Source organism: Hirundo rustica, chromosome 5 (assembly GCF_015227805.2).
Source record: "Hirundo rustica isolate bHirRus1 chromosome 5, bHirRus1.pri.v3, whole genome shotgun sequence".
Classification (NCBI taxonomy): Eukaryota; Metazoa; Chordata; class Aves; order Passeriformes; family Hirundinidae; genus Hirundo; species Hirundo rustica.
This window is the reverse complement of record NC_053454.1, coordinates 46376402-46398092: the sequence shown is the minus strand read 5'-3', so window position 1 is coordinate 46398092 and position 21691 is coordinate 46376402. Positions and strand designations below refer to the sequence as shown.

At 36.0% G+C, this 21691-nt stretch overlaps 1 protein-coding gene across 4 annotated transcripts in view; it reads right to left on the bottom strand.

The window, feature by feature from the left end:
* Positions 1 to 21691, bottom strand: part of PALLD (palladin, cytoskeletal associated protein) — a 183180-nt gene that overhangs the window by 122837 nt on the left and 38652 nt on the right. For all 4 annotated transcript variants that reach the window (XM_058420519.1, XM_058420520.1, XM_058420522.1 and 1 more), the window contains exons 2-3: positions 1721 to 1899; positions 181 to 247 (exon numbers count right to left, since the gene is read on the bottom strand). In XM_058420519.1, the coding sequence (XP_058276502.1) occupies positions 181 to 247; positions 1721 to 1899 (246 nt within the window). The remainder of the gene's footprint in view (positions 1 to 180; positions 248 to 1720; positions 1900 to 21691) is intronic.

The window sequence follows — 21691 nt, the reverse complement described above, 5'->3', positions numbered from 1 at the left end:
CAAATTAATACAATTTACAGTTGTAATACTACATATTTATATCACATGAGAGAAATAGAAAAGGTAAGGCATACAGTAGTGTACCCCGAATGCTTATTCAGATTGTAAAACGACCAAAGATTTTGCAGTATCCCTTATTAAGAACATTTACACAATATTGGTACTGCTTTACATACTTACTGTGGCATAGCTCCAGATTTTAATTTGAAAATTAAACTTTCACTCTCTGAATCTGTAGAACTTGCACCTGGAAAAGAAAGTTTTTTCAACAATTTCACATCTTTTTATTGATTTTATTTAATGTTTAGCTTCCAAACGGCCCCCCCCCCCCCCCCCCCCCCCCCCAAAATATGCTACTTTTGCATTTCACTTCAAGAATTGAGAACTCTCTGTAAAAAATTATGGCACTTTTAAAATCTGTTATAGATTGTAACTATGTACTTTAAACAGTTACAGAAATCATAACCATGCCAATTTAATTGCACACTGCTTTCTCCAGGCTCCTAGCTGTCTCCCCTCCTATTGAAACAAATATGGCTGAGACAGGGGAAAAAAAAAAAAAAAAAAAGCTGAGTGCTATTGCTCTATGGGAAATGTATCGTTTTATCTACTTAAATTTTAAATTTGAAGCTTAAACAAACATATGGCTTATACACAAATCTTCAAACTTAAGAAAAAGCAACTTAGTGTACCAAGACATTTTCAGACTAAACTTGCTGCCCATGATGTCCACATTTCAGACTATTTATGTTAACCTACACATAACATTTATGTACTGTTATTTCTTGCTAGCGGAAGTCTTGATATAATGTATGTGTTTGGCAGTACCCAGAGCTTACTTTAAGAAAAAAATATGGAAGCATTTATTCCCTTTGTCCTAATTTTTCCTAACAACAAATACTTCACACATTCATTCTAGACATTTATGCAGTCCAGATTACTCCTAAAGGAATTTGTGCATATATATGGATAGCTGTATGTTTAATACAAACCATAAGCACTTCATAATCAATATGCATAGTACAGCATAGATGGATTCTAATGAAACAACACTGGGACTGAAATACCCAAGAACCGTATTGATTTACAAAGGTTATGCTATTTAAAAAAAAAAAAAAAAAAAAAAAAAAAAAAAAAAAAAAAAAAAAATCAAAGCAATAAGTAGCACAGAATAGATGAAAAGAGAGAAGCAAATGTTCAGTCATCAAAATCGGTCTGCATGAAAGGACTTTTTAAAAACACAGAACAACCAGGTCCTGCATGGCTGGGCCTGCTGCACAAAAGAAAGTATGATGCATCGGTGTCATCAAGTCTAGTAATGTACAAAGCAATGCTTGTGTGTCAATCTGCTTTGCTTAAAAATTACTGGGGAGGAGCCTAATGACTCATACAAGTTTCTCTCTTTCAAAGTAATGTTATAAAACTTCAAGACAAGTCTTCCATGCAGCAAGACTGACAGATGTCAAAGAATTAATAGTTTTATTCACAGCATCTCTCTGCCTAGCTGTTTCATCTTTTACTGTTGCTTCTGTCCTTAAAACTTCACACAGCAATATGTTTTTGTACTACACCTGAGTATTTCTGAAATCATGATACTTCTGTAAAGAAAATGCTTATTAGAGTCTGTAAGATTCAGAAAAGCCTTGGGGGTTTTGTTGGTATATCCCAATGGGGCATTAAAAAGTTCTGAGAATAAGGAGCATAATGAAAGAAATCTTACCTTCAATGAATATTTCAGCTGATGTGCTATCTGAACCAAAAGAATTTGATGCCAGACAAGTATAGCGTCCAGTGTCGTCTTCAAAGGCTTCTACTATAATTAGTGAATGAAGTCCTCCACTTTCAGAATGGATCTGAATGTCAGGGGAATTCTGGAGTTCTTTTCCTTCACAGAACCATCTGCAGCCCACACACATTTAGAAAGACAAAGAGAAAAAAATATAAAGGATTGGTTCAGGCTCATCGCACACAAGAAGACATTTCACTCTGCTGCAAAAAATCCAAATTGCTACTGAAATAAGCACATGGTGTTTTGAAGTGTTTAACAAAGAAAGTATTTCACAAAGAAATAACTTGCTAGAATAAACTTTGTTTAAAAGGTAGGGAGACATTTCTAAATACTAAGAAAATTGTACACAACACACATTTTAAAACTATATCCTGTCCTGGTTTTGGTTAAGTGAGATTTCCCCGCATAACTTGTGTATCGGCTTGTTTTGACCACAGTCTAATCCATTTCAATATACTTCATCACTCCCATCTACCTAAACCTCACTGATTCTGCATGTGAAATATCTGAATTTGTAATCAGTGGCACAGGGTCTAGCTCTAGGCCTGTAACTAGTGGCATCACTCAAGGGTTGATATTTGGCCCAGTCTTATCCATCAATAGCTTGGCTGGATGAGAAGGTACCTCCTCAGCAAGATCACTGATGACACAAAGCTGGGAGGGATGGCACCTGCAAGGTCCTGCACCTGGGGAGGAATAACCTCATGTACCAGTTCAGGCTGGAGGCTGAGCTGCTGGAATGCAGCTTGTGGAGAAGGATATGGAGGTCCTGGTGGACACCAAGCTGTCCATGAGCCAGGGTGTGTCCTTGTGGCCAAGAGGCCAATGGTGTCCTGGGGTGCATCAGGAAGAGCATTCCAGCAGGGCAAAGGAGGTGATCCTGCACCTCTGCTCAGCCCTGGTGAGGCCATATCTGGAGTGCACAGTTCAGTTCTGGGCTCCTCAGGACAAGAGAGACAGGGAGCTTCTGGAGCTCGTTTTGAGAGGGCAACAGAGATAATTAACGGACTGGAGCATCTCTCATATAAGAATAGGAGCTGAGTCTGTTCAGCCTTGAGAAGAGACAACTGAGACAGGATCTCATGAATATATATAGGTATCTGAGGGGAAGGTATCAAAATGATGTATCCAGGTTCTGCTCAGTGCTGTCAAGCAATAGGACAAGACCCAACTCATTCACAGAAAGTTCCACCAGAATATTAGGAAGAACTTCTTTACTGTGTGGGTGACTGAGCACCAGAAGAGATTGCATAGAGAGGATGTGGAGTCTCCCACACGGGAGATACTCAAGAACAATCTGGACTCAATCCTGTGCCATGTGCTCTGCTTCAGCAGGGAGGCTGGGCCAGACGACCCACTGTCATCCTTTCCAACCTGACCCATTCTGTGATTCTGGGATTTTTGTCCAACTTGCCCTGTCCATCTAACATAATCCCATGGCACAGGTTCCATATTGGCAAGCTTTAAATGGGTTTGCTCTTGCTTTAGATCAAGAACATAAACCGGTTTCCTGGAATTTTACCTATGTAAGTAATATATCTTCCACTACTAAAAAGATATGCCCCAACAAAAATGCTGGATTTACGTACAGACAACACAGACACTAATCTGGGATGATTTATAAGTAGGTAAAAGCACAGCATAACTTTGTTTACATCAGGTTAATCAAGCATTTGCCAATGTAAGCTAGTCTATGTTCTCAGCCCATACTGCTGCCATGAAAGTACTCTTTCCCACCTTTTTTCTGTTTGATGCCCTCATATAAGGCTGTCCTATTATCCTAGACTATGCCCTGATTTCTCTCTCTCTGGCAGTTCGGCAAGTATGAGAAATGAGTAATTGGTTTATAGGGTCTGCTGTGCATTTTTGCAGGAAAGGGAGGCAGACTGGAGAGTCACTGAAAGAAAATCACTCATGAGCAACCATCTTTCTGTTCTCAAATTGTCCTTATATCCTGCAAAAAAATTTTGCCAAGCCTTGCCAGGGCTGTTATTCCCATTCCAGTCCTGCAAACCCACTCTGATTTTTATCACTCTTTCTTCCCTTTCTTTGCACTCCATAACCCTAATCTGTGTTTTTCCATGTCCTCTCCCTTCCCTCCTTTCCCTCTTCTTCCTCTTAACCCCAAAATTAAAATCTTGTTCTAACCAGAATAAAGACAAAATGAGCAATTCTTGGCAGTAAGCCTCAAAAGGGATCTTCCCAAACATTTAGTTTCCGACTCTAGTATGTAATTTTTTTTTTTTTAATTAACAAATATAACCTCAGAAATTTATGGATAGTCAATACAAAGTAAAAGATGACCGTGTTTTAAAAATAATTTTAAACACCTAAAATTTGCCATAAAAAATGGTAATTTTCCTTTAATTTGTATATGTTGATGAGGGAATTTTTGCAGTTACATCCCAGTAATGCTTCAGAATTAATTTTTTTTTTCCCCTCTATCAGATGACTTCCAATTACCCCCAAAAACCAAAACAAGCCCAAGGATTTACAGAACTCTCCCTACATATTTAGGACAAGCATGCAACACTACAAGATGACAGATACTATAAAATAACAATCAGTGAATAGTCTTTAAAACTGAACTGCCTCACTTTTATTGTTCTTTTTAATTACAAACTTCATGCAATTAACATAAATAAAAAATGTTTTAAAACATCTTTCTGAAAGTTTTACACTGTAAAACTTGAAATGTCATGTTTATTTCAGAATGCATAGTTAAGAAACCTACCAGGTTTACACATAACACAATTTCTCTTAATAACATAATTGTGGGCAAGTTCTCTGTGTTTATGAACAATAGATGTTTTATTCCTGAAGGCAAAACACTCAGTTGGTAGTAGCATTAAAGCTATATGCAACTGTCTTCAGTAATTAAAATACTAACAAGTTCCTTTTCTGTCTTTCTTGCCTAGATAGTGCACACAGAAAACATAATTTTTGGAAAGAATGAACAAACTTCCATTTGTTTACTCAGCAGACCCCTTTGGCCTACTTTTACAACTATTTGCCTTGGAGACAGATCTATTCTGTCAGCTCTACTGCCAAAATTAACATTTCTCTTCCCCCTCTTCCCCTCCTTTCCTTTTGTCACAAGTTGTCTCTTCTACCAGTGTGAGGACCTCTGCTACTATTTCTGATTATTAGACCTTCAGAGTCCTAACCTCTGTGTAGCCTTTCCTAAGCTACATTTTAAACAATATGCACAAGAGAGAGGTTAATTCAATTTCTAGACAATCACAGACAAGAGCCTGTAATATGAGGCCCTACATAACCGTTGGTTCTATTTTTCTTTCCTTTCCAGAAACATCCTGCAAAGGAAAACCTCTCCTTCAAGCCTAATTATTTTCTCAGACAGATCCCATTTTAGTTTCATGCAAGCTGTATGGCTTTCTATTTTCTCATAAATTTCATGTTCACAAAATGTTTGAGAAATTATCGTAAGAACCAAAAATAAATAATAAAAAAAATCCATTTATATATTTTTGTCAGATAACGTCCAATAAGTGAATTGTTTTCTTAGGAGGACAAGTTCTACATTGTCTCCTGACTTGTGCATACACATGGTCAATCTCAAGTAGTGGGAGCTATTCCTCAGCACTAGCTGGGATTAAGGCTTGTATCATATCAGTGTCATACTGAAAACAAGTCCTAACCTGCTACATCAGACTCTGTCTGCCCCAGAGGAAAGCACATAAGTAAGCAATTCAATACCAAATTACCTCAGCTATCATTAGGGCAATGTTTGATGCATGGGAAACACACCTGGTGTGGGACTCCAGTGTTTATTGTGGAAAGAAGAACTCACCTTCACAATTGGCAAGAGCACAGGTATTGAAATGACGAACACTGGAAGAGGCTTAGTCGTGCTCTCTTTCCTTTTCTAATTGTATTTTTTTCTGTGTACATGTGGATAAAAGAGAAGGCTTACTTGTCATGAATTTCTTTTGGTGCTTACATCAAAATTAGGTGAAAAAGGAAATGTGCAATTTAAATACTTATTCAGCAATAACTTGCCAGTTGCCAGTTCAGTTCAAGAGAGTTTGTGAATTCAAAAAAGGGTCGTCAAATAAAAACAAGTGAAGCATTTTTTTCCTAAACACAGACTGAATTCTACTTTTTCATCTTTTTATATATATATATATATATTTGTGCAGTCAGCCTTACTGCATTACAATCGGAATAATCATGGAAGAGAATTTTCTGCTCCTAAGGACTGAAAAAGGTTGGAAGATAAATCTTTGAAGCATTCCCTCTTTCTGCAGAGGGATCACTAAAGCAAGTAACAAATCACTATCAAAGGGAAACTGAGCCAAAGAAACTAGGACTCATGGCTAGACACAGAAAAATAGCCACAAAGCAAGTCTTGCAAGAAAATTCCAGTTTTATGCTAACTAGGGCAGCATTAACTCATGTCCAGGGTGTTTCAGCCTACTGATCCTCTTGGGGATAAAAGGATTACTTTCTAACCACGAGAAGGCAACAATACTTCTGGGGAGTTAACACACCCCAAACCAAACCCAACCCGAAGGAGAGTGAAAATAACACAGAGGAGCAAAAGCATGGCAGACGCTTTGAGTAAAAGAAAATTCTCTATATAGAGACCATTGTTTTAAAAAGACATCTCTTTCACAACTTCTGGATACTAAGTGTAAAAATATCAACTCATTTCTCTATCCTTGTGTTGCAGGTTCTCCGTATTGTATTAAGTTTTTAAATAGAAACTAAACAGGCAGAGACACCAACAAAAGGGTTTGCAGATATGTGTACATATCAGCCCACAGAATAAGACTTCCAGCTTGCACCAGGGTGCATTCCTGCAAGGCCGTGCTACCATTCATGTAAATTTGTAGAGAACAGCCTCCTTGAAAAAGAACAGAAACTACTGTTTTGGCTGACCAAAAAAGAAGAGAACATATATTTTATATAACTGAAATAAATTTTATTAGTCATTGTGTATCTTACCAAATTTCAAATGACACTGAATTTTTCTGCTCTTTCTTACTTTCTTCCACATTCTCGTTCTACAATTTCTCTTCTTATGTGCATTTCAACTCTTTGCCTTGCTTTTTTCTTCAACTATGCTTAATTTACAACTATATTGTATCTCCTGTATATTAAAATTATAGTAATTAAATATTTAATGTAGACAGTGAAACAATCACTAGACTAGAAAGTCAACAGACAAGGAAGAGACATTTTGGTAGCAGGGGAACAATGATTAAGTACTCATTTTTCATGCTCCAAACCCTCTTTGTCTTTCCACTGGCTACATTGCAGCAAAACCAGAACAGCAAACAGAAAAGGACACTCAGATGCCAGGTGAGCAGCAGTTCACGCACACTGACATCAAGTAGCAAGCCACACAATATTTCTATTCACTCGTCTTCTTTATGCTCTCACAATCCTCCATGCATGGAAATACACAGGAGCACCGTGTGTCTGGGATTTTAATGACCCTGAACAAAATATAAACAGAGTTGAACAGTACACTGACTAAGTAAGCACAAGGGTCTTAAGAAAAACAGTTCAAGGTTCTCTCTAATGCATAATCCTGCTGGAACTTATGTTTTTTGAGAGTCACTGAGGAATAGAGAGGTTTTCCTCTCTGCACACTCTTAAAGTTAATTTAAAATGGCAGCTGAAGTGAAACTTTAAGATATAGCCTTAGGGAGAAATTATAATAGGGAATTCTGACCACTACAGAAAGTGCAGAGAGATAAGTTGTAAATTAAAAAGTAATTTTATCCTTAGTGGTGTTAAGTACATCCAGCAAGAAAAGTCAAAATGAAATACTCTGACATTCCCGTACTGGCAGAGTCAGCATTTCCATCACAATACTGTGTAACTCCCATTTTGTTTTTCTCCATTGAAACTAAGCAGTCCAGTACTTCCAGACTATAAAATGTTACTACCTAAAGAACTTAACCTGATTTTTAAAAGAAATCAGCTTTGTCATAAAAGATTTAGAGTACATTATAAGCATCTGAATCAAATGATTCAGATGCTTATAATTCTCTACACATTGCCCAATTTTTTTCAATAGATATTTCATTATTTGTAGAAGTAAATAATAAGAGAGTTACTAATACCAACATACATACTTTAAATATTTATCTACTGTAATCCTAAAAAAAAACAAAAAAAAACCCAAACAAAACAAAAAAAAAAACCAAAAAAACCCCCCCACCAAACTGAATATTAATGCTGCTGCTTTGCCTGAACCTTCAGTTAAGCAATTAAAAAATATCTCTATATACTGAAAACCATAGAAGCCAATTTTTTAATAAAAAGTGTGTTACATTATCAGCAACATACATTAATTTACCAATTTAACTGATTCTTCAGATGTTGCACAGTGTTCTCCCAGCTCTCACAAATTTCAGTGAGGACTTCACATCCAGTTGAGTAAACTACACAATTAGGTACTTGGTACAAAACTGTCCTCCTAAAGTGCCAAAGAAATGGCAAGAGAATACCAAAACCATTGTATTTTCAAGACAGGTACCAACATTTCAGCCTGACATTTCCTACAGGTAATTTCTGCTTCCTCTGAAGAGAAGTTTTGAGCAAGGATGCAAAGTGGAGGGGTACAGAAGTAACAGGTGAGATCACCTGAGCCATGGGCTGCAAAGCTTCCGAGAGCAGTGAACAATGGCCTCTGTCACTGATTGCAACCTGCAGTAACTCCAAAGATAATTTTTTAGCTTATTCCTGTCATTAGGAAAATTTCTTCCCTACATTCTTGTGTAGGTTTTCCAAGCCTCTTTCAGTTCACCTTACCGTGGAACAAGGACTCTACTCTGTTTCAGCTGGGGAAATAATCTGAAAGTTAACTTGAGATTTTTATAGCTTCATACAAGATGCTCAGAGTTACAGCCTGTAGCTCATGTCATTCTCTCTGGATACTGCAATGTTCCACAGCCTTACCTAGATGTGTATAGCTAATTACAAAACAAGACAGCATTGCCAGACTGGATTAAAAAGTAATTGCTCTGTCTTAATATAACAGAATCAGCTTAGAAATTCTTAAATTTTTTTTCAAGATTGTATCTTGTCCTTGACTTTGCAACCATTGGCTTCACTTTGTAGCTTTTAAGTTTAGAAGCTTTAAAGAAAATATTTTTGATGAAAGCTTTTAGTTATCTGAATGATAGAGTTAGTAACACAAGAAAACATGAAATTGATGTTAGAAAGTACGAAAACTGAACACCACACTGAGCAAAGCAATGATTTCTAAATGTACAACTTTCCATATACCAAACCTTTTAGAGAACATTTCTTTTATTTTTTGGATTAAGTGAATTTTAAATTATTTTGCTCAAGAGTTACCACTGTTTATTTTTAATTTCTCCGGCAGTGGTATAATGCATGCTGCTGATTTCAACTGTGCTACTGCTAAACTATTCTCAGGCACAATAAGAATTTTTTGGTACAAAATGTATTTTTCTGAAGTTGCTGCATGTACTGAAATTCACTCCTACAAATTTGCAACTGAGGCAACTCCCTCTTGTTTCCTCAGATCCTTCTGTTTTATCTCAGCTTCCTGTTATATTTTTAAAGGAGCATCATAGTAAAAACTACTGTGAGCATTATAATATGAAATAAAATATAAATTGGTATTTTTTATTAATTAATTTTTAAAGAAATGCTTACAGCTAGATTTGGATTCATACTTGGTTTGGGGGGATTTTTTTGGAGTTTGAAAGTAGTTGCCTTGGCGTGAGTAAAGCACAAAAAAAAATTTAAATAAATAAATAAATAGACTCTTTTAACATTAATCATAATTTATGTACTATGAAAAATGAAAGAAAAGAATGAGTTCATAAAGCAAACACATTCTAATTTAGTGAAATTTTATTGCTATAAATTGCATGTCTCCCTGTTAATCCTGCAGTGTTATAAACATTGGAAGATATGCATGCTGTGATGCAGTAATGAAATACCTGGATATAAAGGGAAATATGCCTATTTATGCCTATAATGCAGAAGTTTAATGCTAATCTTTTCTGTATATGACCAGAGATACATCATGTAAAAAAGAGGTACCTGCTGTATGACTTACACGCAATCCAAACTTACTGACTTCTGATTAATATAAATTTCTGTAATAACAAGCTGTGTTGGAAGTTAAAGTAATGTTCACTAGTTTCTGTCCATTTCTTGCAGGAAAAACTTTGTATAACTTTTTATAAAACTGGATATGCTCACTGGTTTTTTTAGAACTTTGACTGTAAGGAAGACACACAAATATTTAACATAAAAACAATGAAAAGTGTCTAGCAACTTTGTTGTAGATCTGGTTTCAAAGCCTCATAGGTATATTTATGCCACACAGCTAAGAAAGCAGGGAAGTGACTCTTCTTGTTGACTGCACTGTGGGGTTGGTGCAAATGATATTTAGCAAATGCATCAATGGTATCTAAATGAGATACCACATTTCAGGTAATCCTGTTTCATCATGCGGATCAAAGACATCTGTGCAGCTGTTTTTATTCAACAAGAACAGCAGGGAGATCATATTTCTTTAACTGGCCAAAAAGCAGTCAACATTAAAGGAAAAATATGTATACTTACTTATCTAACCAGAATGAAAAAATATTTCTTAAAGAAGTTTCTTCTAAAACAATATTGTTTATGTTATAGTCAACCTTCAGAAATAACAGAATGTTGAGATGCATGCTGAATAACTTATTTTCCATTTTTGAAACTCAAAGTTTAAACCCTACATCACATCCTATTTTGATCTCTCTTTACCCTTTGCCACAAAAGATTTATCTTTTTTTCCATATTTTTGTTCATTAGCAAAACACAAAGTACTTATTATTCTTGATCTTAACTACATTTTCTGAAGACTAAAGCACTGTCCAGGTGTAGGTGCAACCTGCAGATTTCACATTTTCCGAAACCCTTCAAAGAACTTTCTTTTCTCTCTTTGGCCACAAGCCTGTGCTATAAAAGTGTCACTTTGAGAAGTTGCAATTTAACTGACAAATGGATGTAGATAGACTATTCAGTTTCTTCTGTACTTTTGCAATCATCAGATCAAGAAGGAGTGAAAACTCCGTGCAATTCAAGGACCACTTACATCTTATGAACTGCAAACCACCTTTTTTACAATAGGCATGTAGATTATTTGCAACATGTAAGCTACTCATTCAAAAATAATTCATTTCATTGAGCAAATTCTGTAACTAGTGAATTTGGACATATATAAATTTAAAAGTTATGTGACCATGTCCATACCTGTGAATAAAAAGCATGAATTAAAAATCCAGGAATAAATTATATGCAATTTAAGATACAAAGTTTTCAAGCCTTCTATTTGTAAGACATTTTCAAGGGCTGTTGGACTCTTTAGATAACTGCAGGCTAATTTAGTGAGATGCTTTACATCAGTTGTTTTCTACAGAATATTCAGAAAACTTATTGCATTACAAGTCATTAACAACATTTAATGTATTAATTTCCCTACGTTATCTCTTCTTGGACAATTTATTTTCACTTCATTTTCTGGAGGACTGTTTTGTACCTGACATTTAAATGTTTATAGAACAATATTTTATATCATGTGTTTGACTAAGCCTGAGTTCCAGCCTCATGTGTGCATACTACCACCACTTACAACTCAGCCATACATTTGGGATAAATCTAAAAACGAGTTTTGAGATCCAGCACATTCTGGGCTAACATTGCTAGGGTTTCTTTGCGAGTGCCTAGGAAAAATAACACTGCTGTCTTCCAGGTTAGCTACACTGAAGAAGGATAAATCAGAGTAAATTAAGAGAAAACTACTACTCTCCTGGAAATTCAGAATAGACAATTTCTGGCACAGCTGAAGAGTCAAAAAGAACTCTTTGCTTCCCTCCAATTACAATTCTGTATTTCAGTAATGAACATAATCACTCAACAACTTGGATGGCTGCGCCTGACAATATTTAATTTTTTTCAAGCTCTCATTACATGTTGAAACTGAAATAAATTTCCTTCAGAAAAAAGCCAATATTGTGTCACAACCAAATACTTTCAACTTCAGGTTGCTAAATTCTCTTCCCTTCACTGAAATTTCTTCTTTTTAGCTATATGACCCCAACGTTTAATTATAAAAGTCTGCATATTTCCAGGGGAAAAAGATATTGCATTGGAAATACCTCCAATTTTCAATAACTCAACAGTTTTATAGATGATATAGATATATACAGATATAGACAAAGATATACATATCTCCATAATGTATAGTACTTTTTTTTTCTGATATTATTAAATGCAAGACAACATAAAATAATTGAATAGTTGCAAATTCCCACTTGCTCTTAGTTCCAAATTATACCATTTACTTTTGGAAAATAGTTATTTGCTTCATAAATACAGTAGTAAAAGTATCTGTAACCTAACCTCTCTGAGTTTCATCAGTTTCAGACAAAAAACAAAACCAAAACTACCACCACCACCACTACCACCAAAACCCCCCAAAAAAACCCACACCAAAAAACCTCACAAACTAAGACCTGCGGATTCTGAGGAGTTATAATCTTATAATCTGGTCTACAATTTCCAAATTAATTAAAATGCATTGAAAAGGAAAATTCTTTGGCCTTCTGCCATATCTACAAATAAAATTCTCTATTACGACTCAGTAAAAACAAAATGCTAATGAGCAGAAGAAAGAAACAGAAGAAAAATGCTCCCATAGTAGTTTTGTGATATATTTACCTGTATTTCAGAAGACTTTACACTTAAGTCGGTAGGTGATATGAGCAGGAAGTGACAGAAAGAATTTAGTGGAGTAAAAGATCAACTTACATTCATTTATAACCCTAACGTTCCATGTAACTTCTCATTTTATATTTTTAGGTTTCATATTTCATGGCAAGATTTTTTTTTCTTTTGAAATATCTTCTACATTTCAATCTCCACCGCACTAGCTTGCCTCCAATGCCAATAAACCTGGAAGCTGTTTCCATGTGTCAGAGCACAAAGACAGAATGGTTTATAAATGTGATGAATGAGCAAGTACAGTCATAAAAAGTTTGATAATAGCTGGCTCTGCAGTTTTGTGCTTAATATAACTGTAGATGCTTTCATTAATTTTTTAACATAATTCAAGTTTAAATGATTACCAGATAGAGCCATTTATTTACCATCCTTTGAGAGTTTTATACTTTCAGAGGATTGTCACAGAATTATGAAACATGTTACACAGAAGAATTCAGTACTGAAGAGAAGAAAATCCCCAGCACCTGAAACACGCCATTTTTGCATTCAACTAGCTACCATACAGGAGCTCCTATAGTTTTAGGGCATGAAAAGCCAGACACTGAGCAATAATTTCTTTCACTCTGACAGGTAATTAAATTGACTGGTTTTGTACAACTTCCTTCTGGGGCCTGGAACATCTTACCCTGAAGTCAAAGTGTGGTAGACATTATCTGCATTTCAGATTGTTCTACTAATTCATTTGTCAGTAAGTCAAGCAGACCCCTGCTTGTGTCTGTAGTTGTGCCAGCAAAAAAAAAAAAAAAAAAAAAAAAAAAAAAAAAAAAAAAAAAATTATCTGCTGTTTTGTTTCATGCAAATGTTCTCATCTCTTCCCCAAAAAATCAGAATGTTAGATTTCCAAAGTAGAGATGCTGCTCTGTATTTTTCACCCTGTAGTTAAAGGATTTTGCTATACATGGAAATACATAGATACAATTTTTCTCTCCAAAATGGACTTGAAAGTTAATCCAGGAAATTCTGCCTGCTTTATGTCCCATGAAGCATCCTCAAATATTTGTTTAAACAAAGTTACAGAAAGATATCCCAAACCTACTAAAAAGCAGTCCTCAAATGCATCCAGCCCTGTACTGATAATACAGTAGTGGTGCATAAATCATATGAGAACGGAGGTAAAGTTTAGTGCTTTTTAGAGAAAACACACATATGGTATAGGGACAGAATTCCTGTCTCCATTCAGATTGTTCTTGGTTCCAGAGGAGGCTGGAGGAGCCCACTAGAGCAGCACACTGGGCCTCCCTCATTTTATTCCACCATTTTCTGCCCCAAACATTTTTCCCATTCTGTTAGGTTGGCCATACCCTTACATGTATTTTCAGTAAGAACATTCACCATAATTTTCCACAGCGTCTAGCACATGGCACATCTTATTGAATATAAGCATTGGACTCCCTGTTAAAACAGTCTAGACAGAATCTAATTGCACAATGAATGTTCTTGTGTCTGCAGGATCTGACACAAATAAAAATGTCTCTCTAAAGAAAAGCTCAATGAATAGATCTTTGAGCACTGAAATAGTAATTGGACATGAGATAATCAGATATGTTTTACTATTGAGAACCTGAGGTTAAGCATTTTGTCCACTGTTTCCCAAGATAGGTAAGAGCTATCTTAGAACTCAATTTCCACTGTCTTAATTCGAAGGCCACCTTCTATGTGCTGACCATATCTCTAAAATAAGAGCAGATTCTGACCTTGCATTACCAGATGTACTGCTAGCCATAAAATTATTCAATCTTTTTGGAAGCTAGCAGATTGGCATGAAGAGATGGATGTAAGTTATTATACAGGCCTGCATGCCAATTAAATACTGGAAATTCATACTTAGGGGTCTGTTTACCTGTTGCAGAAGTATTTTATGTGGCCACCTTCCATCAAGTCTGAAGGCAGTCATGCACCTAAGCTCAGTAAATAGCTGTAGCTTTGCTCACTTAGATTGAAGATACCATCACTTGGCTTATGTAGACCTATGCTTAAATGAAGTTACCACTTCTGGTATTTGATAGGAAATTAAGAAGATCATGGAAGGGAAGGAAAAGAAAAAAATTAAAAGCAGTGAAGATGGTTAGAATAGGTTAAAAAAAGAAAAAGGATTCAATAATCCTGTGTGAAATGCTGAACATTTTTCAGACACAAAGAACTGCTGAGGCTTGTAGGATTAACATGATTCCTTGTCTAGCTGAAATGAAATGCATAGTTCCTATAACTGAAATGCCGCTCTTAGCTATTGCTTATATTCCAGAAACGGATTTTCAAAGAGCATGCTGTCATTACTTCGCCTTCATGGGGAAGGGTACCTATTACAGAATTGCCAGGCATAATCTTCCAGTAAAATAACATTTTGAGCTTTAAGGGAAGGACTGTAAAGTGTTAGAAGAAAAAAAGATGTAAAGTTATAAGGATGAAATTACATTTATGCAATTTGAATTCTACACATAAGGTAGACTTCATTTAATATGATTGTGGCGAGTTAGTGGCAACTCAATACTGACAACATGTCAGATGAAGCAGTAATACTTCTCAAAACCATAGTACTTAAAAAGGGGAAGAAGATGAAAACTGTCTGAGACCAACCACTCTTGTCCGCAGAAAATAAAGCAAAAATATTAAATTATGAAACCTTAATAACTTGCAAATCAACAGCAAGTAAAAGAAAACCACCATTCAGGATGCACAGTCTTGTTCATACTGAACACATGGACGTGGTAACCATGGAACTTGTAGGTTTACCTTGAAAGCTAGCAAACAACTTTGGATGTTTAGAAACGTAGAAAGCTACTACATCAATTGTGACATATACTGCCATCATTGTGCTTTTTATAGGCACAACTATATAATGCCTACAGAAGACAGTTATCTAGATGATAGTAGTTGAATAAATAAACTTTTCATTGGCACCTGCAACATTAGCTGAATTAAATCAAATTAAATGCAAAATGAAACCTTACATAGTCTATACAAAAGGATTTTTATTTTTATATGGGTACTATCCCTACTATTATCTCCCTTTTTCTGACTTCTGGATTATTTCTAAGCTAGAGACAGTCAGTGTAAGTTTGTTGAGCAGAAGCTAAAATACTTGATTCATTTGGGTCAGGTCAGCGGCTTTGTAACTGGCAACAAAGCAAGGAAGCTGTCAGCAGTTTTGTCAGTGCCTTGCATTAAGTATGACAGTAAACTTACTCAGTGAGACTCAGCCTGCAGAGGTTGGCATCACTCTGCAGATTACCAAAGGATGTAGAGATCAAGGACCTTAGTCCTGCTCTGACCATGGTTTTCAGTGCTGGCAACAGGTCTTGGAAGGCTGGGATGTCAATGGAGGAAACTGTCATCATCAAAGCACTCAAGATTAGGATGCCTTATATTCACAGACATTTGCAAGAGGGGTGTTTATTTCATGTTTTTCAGACAGAAAAATCACCACTTTAACAAGTTAGTTTCTAGCCTACTGGTCTGTAGGAAACTGGAAGCTTTCTGAATTAATTTCCAATATTAACTAGCAAAACAATACTGATAATACCTGTTTTGGTTCATAATTTAGTATTATCAAAGATAATTTTCAAAGTTGCTTGTGGGAAAAAAAAGGCTTGACCTCTATGTAAATAGCCCTCATATTTACAAGTAACGGTACTTTTCTGTAGCATGCTGTTTTCTTATATCCCGCCTCAGAGACAAATAGAATCATAGATATAGCAAAAAGTTACCCATTAAAAAAGGTAAAATAAGATTCAAGATTTTGGACTCTAGGATAACATCTGTGGGGTCCTAAGACAGATTTGGAGTGTGCCATATGGAAAGGTCTAGTTGAAAGAGCAGATAATAGGAAGGAAAGGGTGGGGAAGGAATTCCTGTCTTTGGAGCCTCAGTTCTACCAAAACTTATACCACTTTTTCCTCAGCATCCTTCACATAGCATTCCTTTACTGAAATTATGTTCCACAGGCAAAATCTGACTGATTTGCTCAGTCTATACAATGAGATAGCCGTCATTAGGGTTAAGTGTTGCAGTACTGTGCATTTTACAGCACACAAGCAATCTTCCTTACAGGAGGATTACGTTCACTTCCTAAGCCAGGTCTGAGGACTAGCCATCACCTTTTCTAAATAATAATGACTAACTTACACTATGTGTTCAGGTATCAGTTGAGTACCTTTACACACCTCACTAGCTGCATGACACAACCCAGCTCTCACTTCAGTCTTTAGTTTCAGATTTATCAGGCAAGCTTACATCCATGTTTGACATCTGTCAATATGGTGTGATCCCAGAGCATGCATATACCCATGCTTTATGCTTTGGTAAATATTTGCAGAATTATGACTAGAGCCTGCTGGCTCCAAACATTCGTTTCAAGATTATTTTCAAATTTTCAAGATTCTGCCTACCTACTGACATACACCAGCCTAGCCAGCCATGCCTCAAAAAATACTATGTGTATTTTTCACAACCATTAAGAAACCTGAAATCTGAAACAATACCAAGAGCAGGTTTTAGTGGAAAATCAGAAATTCCCTAGGAATCTGATTGGTTGAGGGTCAACACTGAAGACTGCTTTAAGGTCTATTCCTCTTTGCAAAGACTCGAGTTTATATATGCTTGCTATGACCCCCGTAAATCCTGGAATTCGTTGATTCTTGTTTCCTTTTCCAATGTGCCTCTGTCCGTTGTTTGAAAAACTAACTAAAGAGAGGATGTCTGTTTTACATATGCACAGTGTGATGTAGACTGCACCAGCATTACAGTTGGGAAAAAAGTCACTGTTTAGGAAGAATGACAAGTTTCAATCTAGTAACAGATGAATAACCATGTAACTATAAGTACATACCCTGTAAAAGCTGGCCTAAAGAAAAGGATATTCTGGTAAATAGGAGAAGACATAGGAATATTCCCATCTATACAACACAGTGGAATCTTGTCACCTTTGCTTCACTTGATCTGTAAAGCACTGAGGGTCTCTGGAAATTGTCAAGGACTTCAGGTACAAGATATGTCTTTTAAGACTGGGCATCTTAAAGGCCATGTTTTCTTATGTATTTGTAGAAAAACTGTACTGTTTTATCCACAGTACAATTAGTATTGTGTAGTATAAAACCAAATCCAGGCGATTCCATGTATTTTATGTGCATTAACTCAGTAAAACTGAACACTGACAGAACACATTAACATGCCATGGGCAGGAGTGTCAAGGCACTGGAGTATACATTTTGATCTCTGATTAATTCTCACAGCAGTTATTCAGAAATAATAATAGCTTTCCCATCTGCATTATGCACTTCAAAGCCACAAAAATCTGCAAATAACTTGTAAACATTTACACTGTAGTTTATGTGAGGCAGAAATTAACTAAAAGTGATTCATGAACTCTGGTTAATATTTGGGGTTTTACTTTTTTTAGTTTTCAGCCTTTTTTAAAGTTAAGAACAAAGTTCATGAGTGGTCTGTAAATTTGAGAGAGATGTAATGTTAAGCAAGGTACTAGTTGAAAGGGATGTATGCAGCTACATGACTGATATTTTCTTCTTTTTTCCCATTTTTCCCTAAATTTATCATCCCAATCCTTAAAGATAGCAAAAAGCTCGTAACTATTGTTTATTGGGTTTCCAATGTTGTAGAATACTACTTCTGTACTATTTCTAGAAACATTACTGTGAATTAGTGTAAGAACCAAATTTCATCATTACTTCGTCTTTCAGAGGCAAGAATAAACAGTGTTTTTCAATGCTGTAACTTTTGATCTGCATTCTATGTTTGAAACACCTTGGACTTTTTTACTCATTTCAAAAGTATCCATATAAAATAACATTCATAATCTAATACTTTCCTCTCATTTGAGGGAAATTCAGATGAAAATATTAGACCAAAGCTATTCACCTGTTTGGGGGAGAAATGTTATAATTGTAAAGAAATAAGTGAGAGCACTGAGGGAAGAACAAGATTTTATTAAGAGTATTTCAGAATAAGGATATGCATAAAAAGAATATAGTATATTACAATTTCATTCTTCATAGTAGGGACATACTGTACGTATATAGTAAAAACAATTTAAAAAGAGTTTAGTTATATAAACTTTTCATTCTTCTTAAGAGCAGCACAAAATGCTGAGAGTAAGCAATTAAATTGTATGCACTAAAAAAAGGTCTTTCCTTTTTACTTTTGGTATTTTCCATAATATATTTGGAGTGGAACATATTTACTGTGATTTATGACAGGGAGATCCTCCCTTATCTCTATCCTTCTCACTCTCAAATCAGGTCACTAATTACCCTGTAATGGCCAAAAGAATTCCTGAGATACATGTGGTCACTTTTAAGAGAAGCATGTTTTCATCCCATGCAAAATATTCAAAGAAGCTATTTTTCATTTATTCAAAGGAACACTAAAAACTATTTGTTTTAACCCTGACCTTACCATTAAATGCTATGACCCAAACTCTCAGCCTCTAGGCAATTAAAAAAAAAATAAATCGTTTGAGTACATACAGCCAATGATTTCCATGTTAAAAAAAAAAAAAAAGTCTGAGTTGGAGCCATGTGGTCTCAATCAGGCAGTAAAAACTCTCTGTATTTTCTTAAATGCACAACTGCAGTATGCCCAAAACCTCTCTTTTAAATCATCTTAACCAGATCTGAATCACTCTCACCACAAATGATTCGGTGGCCTTGGAATGTGCTGGGATAGACAGACTTGTCTGCAATGAACATTGAGATATTTCCCACTTTCCTAGTGTTAAGAGAATAGTCTGCAGGAAAAAAAACCCCAAGTTTTCTAAAAGGTTAAAGCCAAGACAAAAAGTGACATCATAGTTCAATCATTCAAGAAAAAGAGAAAAAAAAAAGCATCTACTGCCTAATAAATCAGTGTTGTGTGCCACAAAGCACAGCGAGCCAACATAGCCAAAGAACAGCTTTTCTTGCTGAGGCAGGGATACCACAAGCAGCTGGCAGATGCATATGTAATTGTATTCACAGAGAGCCACTAAATCCATTAAGCTGGCCAGAGCAGGAGAAGCTGATCAATTAAAAAAGCAGAATATACACCATTTCAGCAACAATCTGAGCAGCCTCCTATACCACGTCACAGTATTTCTTACCATAGGCCACCACAACTTTTTGCAGTTTAGTATATACATACATGGCACTTTCTTAAAAGCTTATAGGTAGATTACTTAGGATCAAAAACCATTTTGAGGTATTTGCATTACCTGAATGTACGCTGCTAGCCTTCTTCACCAGTCTCCTTGAGCAAATAGGAAGGACAAGCACAAAACCACCTTAGCTTCCTCAGCACATCTCATAAGGAATTCCAAAATATTACTTACATCTAAAGTTATAACAGAGGAAAGAGAATGTAGGTCCTTGGGGGCTCCTAAAAGTCACATTTAAACAGCAAATGAGCAAGCTTTGCTTAAATAACTGTAAGATTCTTAAATGCCATTTCCTCTTTAAAACTGTGTCTGGAGCCTGAAAGATTTCTTTCAGTCTTAATCACCTCAAAAAACAATTTAAACATGTGGCCGAAGCGATGCGCATTTAAAACAGGAATAGTCCAGAGCCAAGACATTTGGATCCAGTTATTAACCTTCTTATAGTTCATGGATGTAGGAATCCAGGGATTTTGGTACAGGCCCATCTCTGAACTCAACACTCATTGCCAAACCTCGCAGTCAATAGAAAATATGCTTTAACATATCAAAGCAGGAAAAACAGCATAAAGATGTCAGATTTTTCCACCACATCAATGAGAAAAAATGTCATTATAGCACCCATGTAAATTGTGAAACTGAAAGCAGCTGCTGAGGCAACCTGACATGGTGCCATTGGCAGAGGGGGGTCCAACTGAGGAAAACAATATTCCATTTTTAGCTCTGAAAAAGAATCTTTGCTAGTTCTAGTGTGTGATTCCCGTTCAGTGAATAACTTGCCATAAATAGAGCTAGTAACTACTGTAGAAAGAAATGCCTTAGTACCTGGCAAGCAAAATGTACTAAACATCCGCAGCATCCTAACTAATTGCACGCTGTGCTGCTGAGTGCTGTTTCACAGTCAATTCATAAAAACATAATTTAGCAGATCATTTTTAACAATTACCACACCAAACTGAGTATTCTCCGAAATGAAGGGTGAAAGTCAGAATGACAAAGCTTTGGTTTTAAGTTTCTAAATTAGAAAAAACAAACACACAGACCTCAAACAAACAATTAATTGACTGTGACTGCTATACTTTGCACAATCACACATTTGCCTATTCAGCATGTTTTTCATGCGCCTAGATTCACCTTCACAAATACCTGATCAGCAGCAGTTAACAACTGGGTAGAGGGAAGGGACTGCTCACTTTGTCAATAAAAAATGTTTGAATAACTACTTGAAGTAACTGATGGAGCCAGAGTTAAGGCAAGAGAAAGGAATTTTTTCTCCCTTTTCAGGTCTATTGTCCCAGTAAGGTTTCCTTGGTCTTTTTCTTTTAAAAGTACATAAGTACATTCAGACTCCCGGTCTCTTCCCCTTTGTCAAATTTATTATACAGTTGACTTTCTGGATTTCAAGGGCTTCTTGTTTATCACTTTATTAAGATAACCCACATAGCAAGACAAAATAGCATGCTGATAGCAGGGCTTATCAGTACTTTTAAAACAAATGGGTCCCTGCAGTGAACTTCCTTTGACAACTAGATGGCATTTTTGTAAGCAATGCATTTGGATTAATCTGCCTCTGTTCTGACTATTATAAAACTAAGACAATACTGAGAGATAAAAAAAAAAGTCTTTGTAACAAAGCGAATAATTTTGCTAGTAAACTTAAAAGGCAGCAGTCTTAACGCTTTGAAAAAACAAGAACAGCTAAATCATTTTTCATATTGGAAGAAAGCTGTCTCTTTTGCAGGACTCCTGTCCTCTCTCAGAGCCATTTATTCAAGTGTATTTGTACACTCTTTTTACACTGTACATTAGCTTTCACTTGCATGCCCTAGAACAGTAGACTCTCAAAGCTTTATGTTTTTAAAAAGAGATTCACTCTGCTCCTAATAGCGGGGGCAAGGAAGGGGGAGGGGTTGTGCTCTGAATGAATGCCAGTCATTTAAAACAAACTTGTTTGGGGCGCGTATAAGCTAGTCCTGGGATGT